A 12,722-nucleotide genomic window follows, 5' to 3' on the forward strand; every position below is an offset into this window, starting at 1 on the left:
AGAAACACGTGAAAGACTTGAGCTGGTTCGGAGGAGCTCACACTTAACAATGATCGGCTCGGTTCAAGCAAAAAAAAAAAAAAAGAAAAGGATTTGAACTGGTTCGGAATAAAGTCCACACTCTTTACAATAAAGAAGATGTTGACATGTGGCAAATTTAGAAGATGCTTAGTTGTCGAATACTAGAGGAAGGAGTAAAGTTAAGCTTTGTTTTTAATTTCGTTAACTTTTAATTGAAAAGAATATAAGGCTCCTGTTTTTAAAAGCTCGAAGTACTACTATGATTGGAATGGAACATTGTTGGCATTCGGTTAAATCGAATCGGGTATGTCCATAAGCGGGTTCGATCCGATGGATGTTATGTTATCTAATTAGATTGGAATTAATCTCGCTTTCAAATTGGAAAGTTAGTTAGAGATAAATTCTAGTCATATTAGAATAACAATTAATAACCGATTTGGCCTTATCTCTAACGCCATTAGGATTTTGGAATTCCTTATAAATATGCGGGCGATCCTACATAACCGAAGGAACGAAAAAAACAAAAAAAGAAAAAACAATAAGAAAACGAAAGAAAGAAACCACATCCTCCATTAACCTATTATTCTAAGAGGGATTTGAACGGTGGATTTGTGATCGTGCTCGTTTGTAGTTCGATCCATCGCGAGTTTGGAACGTGAGAAGATTTAATCGAGAACGATCAAAGGACACGTGAATCAACCTCGACGATCCGGGCTCATCGAGTTGTAACGTGAATCGCTTCCGCAAAAAGGTACGAACGAATACTTCCGCTGCGTTCTACATTTGGTATCAGAACCGGTTCACTAGCTGGACATGTGTGGCGAGTCTCGGCTAAGCCAGGGTCTGGATGACGAGTCTCACATCGCCTGGTGATTTTGGGCTGTGTGTGATTGGATTGACGAGGATGTCAGGGTCTTAACGGGGGGAGTCTGTGACACCCCAATAGTCCCACTTCGGATGGGAATGGGGTTGTCATTGGGTTTATAAGAGACTTAGACACTAATAATAATAACTGGACTTAAGCATTTTGGGCCGGTGGTTGGGCCCAACGAGTTATTATTGCTAGTGGGCTGGGTCGTCACAAACATAATTCAGAATCCTACTTTGAATCCAAGTGAAATTTCTTGGGATCCATACCTTCTTTTTATAGAAAGTCAGTCCAATATTATCATATCTGAAATGCGAGCACATCAAATTCTAACTCTTTACGACTAAGAAGATATTTTAGGGCAAACTCTCCACGAACATAATGTCAAATTTTAACTGCAATTTTCAGAGACCTAAACGACCTCAAAACGTCCTGAAACTCATTCCAAACGATACTCGTTTGGTTGCCAGATCCCATCTACTTATTCTCGATACTTAGATGTAGAATCAAGAATCGTTTCGATAGGAATTCGTATGTGAAAGATATGATCTTCGAAGAATGTTGGCTTCTGTGTGATAAACTTACTCATCACACAATTACTAGAAGATTCTAATTTGAAATTGAACAAAATCTAAAAAGAATTTCAACCAGGGAAACTAAATAAAAATATATTTTAAAAATGGCTAAAATATAATAAACTCTCCTATAATATATATATATATATATTTTTTTGTGATTGCTGTTGCTGAAACTTGTCTGATGGCATATGGCAGACCCTGTGTTGCATTTTGTTACACATGAGGGACATTTCAATGATAAATTCCTACAAACTACTGGATCAAATCACAATCATTGTTTTAAGCTCTAACGAAAACTCGATTCTTTAATTCTCCGTGCGACGAATCAAAGCAATACCAAAACCATAAAGCATTAATCCATCTAATGGAAACTCGTAAATCGTCGACAGTTTAAGAAAGTTCCATCCAGCATGTAGGCCAACAAGATTACAAACTATGACCAGAACATACACGAAGCGAAAACATGTAACGAAGGATCGAACACAGAACTCGAAGATAAGCTGCAGGATTGAACACAGAACTCGAAGATAAGCTGCAGGATCGAACACAGAACTCGAAGATAAGCTGCAGTTACGCACGGCGTTTTTGTATCAGAACTCGCAGTATTCCGTCAGAGACGAGCTGAAAGGTGCACTTATCTCCCTCTTCTAACTTATTCACTGCAGAAAACTCCTTCCACCCCGACAGCAATCGGCTGTCGCTTACGCCGTGCCACAACTTCACATGCCATGATCTCCTCTTCGGATCTTCGAGCACCATCTCCTCCTTCCTCGTGAGTCCGTTCGACGCGCAAAACTTCCTCGGCACGCTCTACATCAAGTAGTTCTGCACCATTTAAGCATAAACACTCGATGAATCGAAATTAAACTAGCTCGACTTTACGAACTGACCATGTGACCGCAGGAGAAGTTGTAAGGTCTAATGATCTTCTCAAAATGAGGTACGGTTCTCGCACGGTTGTTCTTCGTCGCTGATTTATCCGTCGCCAGAAAACCTGGCGGAGTCTGCAGCTGTTCTTTCGGTGCTGTCGGTTTCCCTCTCTTTCTGCGACCTGTCGAGAGATTCTGCCAATCATCTGAGTTACACATACCTGCTGATATGAGAAGATTAAGTAACTGCTCAGAACAAAATGAAACCAGCAATTAGTCCTCACCGTCGCAAACATCTTCGAGGATCTCATCTTTTGCGCCGAATGATCTTTTTTCTGAGATTGCTCTATCATACTGTTTGCGACATCCAGTTACGTCGAACACCTTGACCTTGAAGACCATGTTTCCCTCGTAGCGAAACAAGAGGAAGTCGCCCGCGGTAAAATCGTGGGCTCGCGAGAACTCTCGCCAACCATTGCTGAAGTGCATGTTATCATCTGCATCTTTTTCGAGGGCAATGTGCCAAAATCTGCCGAGAGGGCTGAACAGAGTTGCAGTTTCATTGTGCTGATGCATGAGGAGCTGCGCAATTGCATCAGGAATCGGCTGCAGGAAGATGAATAGGGTGATTCAGTTTACTAACCTTTCGAAACATAATTCGAATACTAGTTTTATGCAAAAATTAGCTCTCTGATTTGAATTGATTCATATACTTCTGCTGCTTTCTTTTGCATGAAAATCTGCATGCAGATGATCGTAAATCGAAGTCTGTAAAAAAATTCTGAGCATAAATTTTCAGATCTGACATACATACTGCGAATAATTTTATGTTAAAATCATATTCTGAAGCTACCAAAACATCGATTAGATAAGAAACAACTGATTGGAGAAGTCATTAATTGCTTACATGGAAACATTTGTGGGTGTCATTTGAATTGCTTTGTGAAAATTTCTTTTGTGATTAGAAACAATGAGTTTGATGTTTAGTTGATTTTTTTTTTTTTTTTTAAAATGAACCCAGTTAGAAATGTGAAGCAATTAGACTTCGAATTTGAGACCTCAGATACCAACCATCAACCCTTAGTCAACTGTGTCAGGTACGGTCGACTGCTCTTTAAAAAGTCTTGGTTTCCATAATTTGGCATAATAGTATATTTTAAGTAATTTATTTTATTCTCGAAAAATTTTACTTGAAAATTGGATTTACTATTTTATTATAAACATTTAATCACACTCCTGACTACAAAATACTGAAAACTTCTTAAGTAAACTAAAAAAATTTTCTGAACAAGATATTGATGCAACGCCAATCGTTTCTAGCGCAAGTGGCAAAGTGTTTGATGGTTGATATTCGAGGCTCCAAGTTTGAAATCTAGTTGCTTCACATTTCCAACTAAATTTATTTCTAAAAATGAATGGAGCGGAAGCATACTACATTTCTCTCTCTCTAAAAAAAAAAAAGAAAGATATTTATACATCCAAACCCAGATTTACATATTACATGGTTTCATAAATAAACTATTCAGAGGTTAATAGTTTATAGATCACATTGTACAAAAACCCACCTCACTTCCCCTTCTCAATTTCCTAAGCCATTTTAAGCCAAAAGCAATTTCCAGAAGCTGGAAAATTACTATAGAAAAACAAAAAAAACAAGGAGGAGCACTACTTTAAGCTAAGAAAAAAAATTAATCACAATTATGGTGATAATTTCAGAGTATCATTGATACATGATGAATGAGGTATACATATTAAAGAGTAATCACTAACTAGTAAGAGAAAAAATAAGAAGAAAAAAGAAATATGTATTAATTACAGTACCAGCTTTTCCAAGAACTCTGGTAGAAGCACTTTCACAAACTGTGGCTTTATCATGGGACCCCATGATACTGAAGCTCACTTTTAATGGTGTGTGGCACGGTATACTATATATATTTGCACATACAAAGAAGTTTTTTTTTTTTTTTTTTTTTTTTTTTTTTGGGTGTGTGTGTGAAAACAAAAGAGTTGGAATATGGGTGCAGTAAAAGGCTTGTTTCACATGTGAAATCTTGTTTTTATCTAATTATTGTCCTTTTGCTGCTGCAGGAAACTGTGTGACACTTGCTTTACCAGATGCTTGCTATTAATATATAGGGTACTCTTCAAATACCCCCTCGCGGTTTTACAGTTTCTCACTTTAATACCATGCAGTTTAAAGTGTATCAAGTTATCTCCTGTGGTTTCGCACTTTCTCACTTTAATACCATGTGGTTTAAAGTGTATCAAGTTAGTACCCTGTGGTTTCATTTTTCTCTTTTTATTATCCATTTCACTAATTTATTTCGTTAATTAGTGACAAAGTTAAAATTAAAGGGTACTAAAGTGAATATTCGATAAATCTAGGTAAAGTATCTGAAGTTTTTTTGTATACAATTTAACGAAATATTAACGGGGAAAAGAAAAACAGTGACAAAATTAAAACTAAAGGGTACTAAAGTAAATATTCGATAAGCCTAGGTAGTGTATCTGAAGTTTTTTGTATATAATTTAACGAAATATTAACAGAGGAGCTGACGAAAAGAGAAAAATGAAACTATAGGGTATTAAATTGATGCACTTTAAACTACAAGATACTAAAGTAAGAAAGTACGAAACCACATGGTACTAAATTGATACACTTTAAATCAGAGAGTACTAAAGTGAAAAAGTGCGAAATTATAGAGGTGGTATTTGAAGTTTTTCCTAAAATATATAATAGAACATAGAATACTAGTTATAATATACGTCACATTTAATATATTAAATTAATTTTAAATATAAATATTAAATTAAAATAACTTCTGAATCTATATTTTGAATTTAACTGGTTATTGGTGGCAGAGTTTATTTTTAATTGATTTATTTTTTAAATTTAATTTGTTTCTAATCCAATTTAGTTATGCTACAAATATTTTTCATATGTGTTCCATAATATACAATTTTTAAGGTATATCCAAAATTTAAAAATTATTGATTTTAAAATTTAAATTAAATTTGAATTTAGATTTACATATTTGAATCAAACTCAAAATCTAAAGTTAATTTTGAATCCATTATATAAATTTAAATTATTGCTGATTTGATAGGTATTTTTAAATCGTTGAATTTTTAAACATGACTTATTTTTAGTTAGTTAATTATTTTTTTTTTTATAATGTATATAAAACATTACTTTATTTCATCTAAGATTCCGTTTGTCAATAAAAAATTTTCTTTCTAACTTTTATATATAGTATAAAGTATAAATAAGTCTCATTCTCATAGGCTAAATTGCACGTTAGTCCTCAAACTATGATCTATTGGACACTCTAATCCTTAAATTTTAATTTGTTGTAATTTCTAGGGTAAACTTCAAATGCCACCCCTGTAGTTTCACATTTTCTTACTTTAGTATCTTGTGGTTTAAAGTGTATCAATTTGGTACCCCATGGTTTCTTTTTTTTCTTTTTGGTTAGCTCCTTCATTAACTTTTCATTAAATCATATATAAAAAACTTCAGACACTTCATCTATAGCTTATGGAATATTTATTTTAATACCCTTTAATTTTAACTTTATCGCTAATTTAATGAAAAAATTAGTCGAGAGGATAACAAAAAGAGAAAAATAAAATCATAGAATACGAAAGTGATACACTTTAAATCACAAGGTATTAAAGTGAGAAAGTGCAAAATCATAGGATTGGTATTTGAAGTTTTTCCTAATTTTTAACTTGAACTTTGTAAATTATTGCAATGAAGTCCTGTAAACTTAGTTGCCTAAATATTGATAAGTCTTTGATGCGAAAGTGATGTGATTATTTACTTATTATCATATGATTAGTTGTAATATTGCTATATCATTTTCACATTAGCAATATATCAATATTAAGTCAACTATATTGTACCACAACCAGAAAGTCCGAAATAAAAATTATAACGAATTAAAGCTTGAGGAACAAAGTGTCACGCACCTTATTGTTTGAGGGCCAAATGTGCAATTCGGCCTAATATATACGGAACATAAATACTAAGCCTATACATACAAATTGTGGGGCTCGCACTTTGCGTAAGGCGTAAATTATTAGTGAAGTAATCCGCACGATGCGATAGATAGATAATATAAAAAAAATAAAAATTTATGGAAGAAATAAAAACATGAGAATATATATTCCATAATTATTGAGAATGAGACAGCTGGCGATAGCACTGTATGCCGTTTTTGTCGAGGACACATAAGGAGCAGCGGATGGGGGCCGAAGGGCTCCAAGTGGCGAGCACGAGGAAAATGGGTAGAGAAAAAAAAAAAAAACCCTAAAATTATAGATAGAGAGATCCAAAATTGCAGCGTAGGTAAGGTGAGGGGAGATGGAGGACACCGCTATTGGTTTGGGAGATAAAGGAAAGTATGAGATGAGAGGAAAAGAAAAGAGAGAGATGAAAAGAGTTGAATGATGTGACTGTGAGGAAGAAAAAGAGTTTTTTTAAGATAAAAAAAAATATATAAAAAAAATTAAAACAAACAGTGGATTCCATCACCATGAAATGAAGGTGATACATCAATATTGAATTTAGTCATGAGAAATCATGTATAAGTATTGATTGCATTCAATTAAGATAAATAATTATTAAATAAATTTGAATTAAAAAAGTTGTAGCCAGAGGCGGCGGAGGGGGCCGAACTTTCAAAATTTGGAGAGTTGCGGAAAAGATTTAGGCTTGAGTTGTGTGAAAGACATAGAGTGAGCGCACAAATTTCAGCGAGGGCAAAACTTATCGAATATATAGTCACCGAACTTAATCGTTCCTTAAATCAAAGTTGTCCTTTGATTTTCTTAAGCAGCTGTGTTTGATTCGGATATAAGTAAGAACTACTTATTCCAAAAAAAAAAATACAAGTTCAAATATAAATAGGAACTAGGCCAATTTTGCATTTGGATGAAAATTGGATTATTTCTGAGAATAAAATAAATAGTGTTTGGATGGTTAGATTGGAACAAAGGGAATAAAAATTATTATTTTAAATTACAATTATTTTATCTAATTAATTAACATCAAAATATTACTTAAAAATAATTTAATAAATTAATAAATTTATTACCTATGAATATTGTATAAGATAATAAAAATATATTAATTAATTAATTATAAAAAATAATTTAATTTTTTAATTAGCTAGTAAATTATTTTAGCTAGATAACTAGTACAAAAATTAATTAGATTAATAAAAATATTAATAGTTAATCAATATAAATATTAGTTTATGGATAGAAACATTAAATTATTATTAATAAATTATAAATAATAAATAAATTAATTATTTTATTATTTAAGTAATAAATAATGATTTAAATATATTAATTAGAATAATTAATAATTTAATACCATAACAATTAAAATTAAATTTAAATTTTAATTAATCTTGTTCTCAGGAAAAAGGTTGGAACAGCAATTCCAGCTTTATACCAGCTTATTTTATAAACTTGAAAACTACTATACTCGGGTACCAAATAAAGTGTTTGGAAAGAAAGGAGGGATACGGGTTTATTCCTTCATGTTTTCGAACCAAACACTGCCTAAGAAAAATTTCTAAAGAGTCACAACCATCTAAAAGCTCTTAACAAAATTTATAAAAATTTTTTTTAAAAAAAGGTGAAAATTATCACAAATCTAGAAATCTTGTCCAAGCTTTAAATTGAGTCAATGGAGCTTCACTTTTAACCTATAAAAGTGTTTTACACTTGTAATGCCCCAATAGTTCCACATCGGGTGAAAAAATGAGTCTGATCAGAATATATGAGGCTTACACGCTAATAATAATATCTGGACTTAAACATTTTTGGGTCGGTGGTTTGACTCAAAGAGTTATTCTTGTTAGCGGATCGAGTCGTTACAATTGGTATTAGAGACGAAGTGTGAGAGCTAAATACTATGCGGGACAAAGTGCTACACCGATGGATTCGATGGGAGCCACCTCTTGAACCGGTGTGAATCTCACATCAGGCTCTAGAATCTCACATTGCCTGATAATTCTGGTCTATCTGGTTTGGCCCCAATAATTTCCTAACGAGTTATTGTTGCTAGTGGGTACTACAAGACCAAAATATTGCTATTAATTCTTTTCTTTTCTTTTTTTCAAAATACTCATATTCCAAGGGAAAGTAATTTAGGGATACAGGGATAAATTTGAAAATTTTGTACCTGCGAAACAAAAGTTGATGGTCCCATTTCACAATATTCTAAAGCTGAGGGGTCTCCGCGCACTTTTACCACCCTCATCCAATCCTAATACGAATTAGATCACGACTAATAATAATAATAATTACTAAAATAATTAAATTTATTAGTCTTTTCGCACGATTTCGCTAGGGCACGCTTTTTCTCGTCGGAAAAAAGAAAAAAGAAAAAACAAAGGGGAGAAAAAGAAAAAGAAAAAGAAAAAGAAAAAGAAGAGAGGTTTCCTCTTTTCTTTTCTTTTTTTTAAATTTTTTGTGCGCGTGTGTGAATTTTAGGGTTCGTAATTTTTGGGTTAATGGCTTCTGGGAGAAGCAGCAACAATCCGAAGCGGCCGCAGTTCTTCAAAGTGCTTCTTCCTGGATCTTTCGACAAGTTGGTGCGTTTCCTCTCTCTCTCTCTCTCTCTTTTTTTTCTATTATAATATTTCTTTTTCTTTTTTTTTTATTGTTTTAATCTTTGGATCTTGTGCACTTTACTCTGTGGGAGAGATCTTTAGATTTTTGTTGTATTTTTTTTTTTATTCAATGTGTGTGTGAGAGAGAAAGAGATTATCTAGACAAATAATATTTTTAGGTAAAAGTGTAGTGAGAGCCCCTCAAGTTTAGGCGTTCCTGAAACAAGTCCCTCAACTTTTTTTATTTTTTTAAAAAATTTGTTTGGTTGAATTAGACTTCTGATTCTCCAACTGTGTGGCCGGGCACACTTTGTTCTGCAAATTTTAATTTATTGTAATTATTTTCTCAAATTTTTTGATGTGTTGTTTGATGTGACATCTTAGTTATTGTGAGCTCTGACTTTGAACTGCAGGACTTGTAATAATCGACAATAAGTTTTAACCAAAGTTTGAGGACCAAAAGTGCAATTTACTTACCTGTTGTTTGAATTGATATCCCTTTTAACTTTCTAATTTTTTTTAGCTATTGTGTCTAAGATAACAATATTTTCTTAAATTTAGTAGCTTTGTTAGCTATTATTTGTTAATTGTTTGAGTCTTATTTGTTGCAAAGTGATTAAAACCATCGAATTTAAGGACACCATCAATGAATTTGATAAAATTTCTAATTTAATTGATCGAAATCGCTTAAATCTACGAAATCTAAAATTAAGATGATGTTGATCCCGAGAGGATGTTGTAGATTGTGACCCTACTCACATACAGTTTAATTCGTATCTAAAGTCTAATTCGAATCAGAATAACGGCCTCAATCCACTTAAGTAATACAGATGAAACTACAGAGCACTGATGTAACAAACACGACCCTCTCTGAAGTTTACAGACGAAATCACAGACCACGTAAGTGATACAGACGAAATCACAGACCACCGATGCGATAACACATGACTCTTTTTGAAGTTTACAGACAAAATTTGTCGCGGTTTCTTGTGAAGGAAAATGCGTACAACGTCATGTAGCGCAATTTGCTTATTCTGTTCTTTCTCATATTCTGACCATGTTGGTTCTTAATTTATGTCTCAGATGACAGTAATAAGTAAACAGTTGCTTATGATGTTCTTTTGCATGTAGTGGATTCCTCGATCATTCGCGGATCATTACATAAATGAGGATTGTCGGAAGGCCACGTTGTATAGCCCTCTTGGCAAGTTTTGGCACGTCAACCTCGAGCGCAGCAACGAATCAAATGATGTTTTCTTTGGCGGCGGTTGGCGGGAATTTGTCAGAGCCCACGACATAAGAGTGGGCTACTTGGTCGTGTTTCGCCACGAAGGAAACATGATCTTCACTACCAAAGTTTTTGATTTGAGTGGATGCCTCAAAGCGTACGATGAGACTACTTTGAATCATGCGGGCCAAGTACTAACAGATATCGATGATGGCAACATTAACGTCACCACAAATAGTAAGTCTATGTCTTTTCCTTTTTATTTAATCTGTCGAACACTTATTTCGGGCCAATAACAAAGTCGTGTGTTAATCTCTTCTCGCCATGCAATAATATCAGATCATTCAGAAAGGGCACGGAGATACAACTTCAAAAAAAGAGGATCTTATAAGCCAATTTCACCGACTCCAAACCAACTATTTCCTCACTACAAGAACAAGCTAAGGAACCATTCTCACCTCACAAATTCATCACCTCAATTTGAGAAGACGGTGCGACCGTATAATCTTGTTCGCAAATGCATGGTAAGGGTTTCAGATTCTCACTCAAAAACCTTTTAAAACAAGAATGGTTTATGCTTATGAAGACAACTTGCTCTGTATTGTATTGTGCTGATCTGCAGAATGTACCAGAAACATTTTGTATGTTGAGCGGACTCCAGGATAAGACCGTGATCAAGCTCCGAGATTCGAGGCACAGATCGTGGCCTGTGAGCTTTCATCGTTATCCTCAATTTGCGCAGCTTAGGAAGGGGTGGGAAGAGTTCTGCGAGGGAAATAACTTGAAGGAAGGTGACAAGTGCTTCTTTCGACTTGTATCAAAAAAGGAAATGCATGTTAGAATAGTGAGAAATTGAGCAAGGATAAGTTTTAGTTACCCTTTTTGGTGTGTATAGAGTTACTCTCTTTAGCTGCTTCCTCTCTCTAATCATAGTTCGGATGCGGTGGGATGTAGAACTCTAATTTTGTTCGTGTTCGATCTCATAAAGTTTTAGTTACGGCTTTTGTGTGTATATGAAATTACTACTCATATTACGACACTTCTTCCTCTCTATAATCATGGTTTACTGTATGCTAGGGATGATAGAACTTAATTTTTCTCTTCGATATCTGTTGTCTTTTGTTAGTAGAAAGGACTCTTAAGCGGAGTTTTGTCAACTTCAATTCTTCTTGCAAGTTTGCTTAATCTTTTTTTAACACTTTTCTTCTTTTATAAATTTGGCTTGGCCATATAAATATAACCTCCAGAATGATGTGGAATAGTGAGAAGTTAAACACTGGCCTCTGGTTTTATAGAATGCCTTGTTGGTAGGGTGCATTGGTGTTCTTTTTCAATCATAATTCATATATATGTTTAAGGGTTTTAGTCCCAAATTTGAGTTACTTATTGTGTTTTTTCAGCACTTCATCAATGTGATGGCTCTTAAGTTATGCATGTTGTTAGCAAACAAAAGATTACTTTGCAAATTTTCTTTCATCTTATTTCCTTTTCTCTTTCCATGATTGTTGCATTCCTTGGAAAAGGAACTCCAAATGAAGATCATTTGAATCAATGGGGCTGTTTGGTTCCATGTAATTGTAACTACATTGTAGTGTGTTTGTGTGCAAAATCCAAATAGAGTGTTTGACTTGATGTAATTTGAATTCAATTGCTACAGTTGAAACTGTATAAGGAGGCTTAATTGCAGTAGTTAAAATTATATCCAAATAGGTTGCAGTTCGAACTGCTGTAGTTGAGGAGAGTTTGTTTAATCAAAAAATAAGCTTGTTTTCCTAATCACCTTCTAAATGGAAGAATATGTAAATATAATTCTAGTACTAATCATGCATGATCATGGTTATAACAGAGTTTGTAAGGCTTTTGCTAATGTCACAGCATTTTCCAGTTGCCGCATTGCTTTTCTCATCTTCATTGTACTAATTTTCTCCAAAAAATTTGAGAAATGTTTATTAAACTTAAATTTAAATCCCCAAAAATGTAGATAAAACAAATGCATAATAAGTAAAAAATTTAAAAAAGAAATTGAGTTTGGTTCTCCATTATAATTAATTAAAATTAAGCAATTGATTATGTTTTTACTAATCATTGCTTTTTACATCACATGTATTTTCTTGTACTTGAATTTTCTACTGAAAATTTAACTTACATGATTTACAAATTCTAACACCACATGAAAAAAAGAAAGCATACAAAACAGGCAATTAGTTCAAACTAAATATCCCACTAACCAAAAATGTGGCACAATTATGAAAGTTAAAAAAACTTTAAAACTTCATCTTCGCCCTATTTTAATCTTGAAATATGATTACAAATATGTGGAACAACAAAAAAAAGGCGCAAAAAAAACAGGTTTTGAAACATACTGGCACCAATCTTGCACCACTGTGATGAGAGTTGCAGGTTAGATGTGAAAATACATCAGGGAACATACCATGCCCAACTATTTATTTATTTATTTACTTTTGCCGCATCGAAAGAACCGAAGAGAAAACAAAATGTAACTAAAAGGTCATGTAGTTTATTGATCCT

The 12,722-nt window shown here is 33.5% G+C and overlaps 3 protein-coding genes across 3 annotated transcripts in view; 2 read left to right on the top strand and 1 right to left on the bottom strand.

The window, feature by feature from the left end:
- On the bottom strand, positions 1,764–4,211 carry LOC109720353 (putative B3 domain-containing protein Os04g0347400). The gene is made up of 4 exons (XM_020247401.1): positions 4,158–4,211; positions 2,621–2,942; positions 2,358–2,557; positions 1,764–2,277 (listed from the first exon to the last, which is right to left on the bottom strand). The coding sequence occupies exons 1-4, from the start codon at positions 4,209–4,211 to the stop codon at positions 2,038–2,040; spliced, it is 816 nt and encodes a 271-aa protein (XP_020102990.1). The 3' UTR covers positions 1,764–2,037.
- LOC109720223 (putative B3 domain-containing protein Os04g0347400) lies at positions 8,704–11,118 on the top strand. The gene is made up of 4 exons (XM_020247175.1): positions 8,704–8,947; positions 10,097–10,430; positions 10,533–10,717; positions 10,816–11,118. Exons 1-4 carry the CDS (start codon positions 8,867–8,869, stop codon positions 11,047–11,049), a joined length of 834 nt encoding a protein of 277 aa, XP_020102764.1. The 5' UTR covers positions 8,704–8,866; the 3' UTR covers positions 11,050–11,118.
- Positions 12,017–12,722, top strand: part of LOC109720354 — a 4,875-nt gene continuing 4,169 nt past the window's right edge. The window contains exon 1 of the mRNA XM_020247402.1: positions 12,017–12,106. Coding sequence (XP_020102991.1) covers positions 12,017–12,106 — 90 coding nt within the window. The remainder of the gene's footprint in view (positions 12,107–12,722) is intronic.

Source organism: Ananas comosus, linkage group 14 (assembly GCF_001540865.1).
Source record: "Ananas comosus cultivar F153 linkage group 14, ASM154086v1, whole genome shotgun sequence".
NCBI lineage: Eukaryota > Viridiplantae > Streptophyta > Magnoliopsida > Poales > Bromeliaceae > Ananas > Ananas comosus.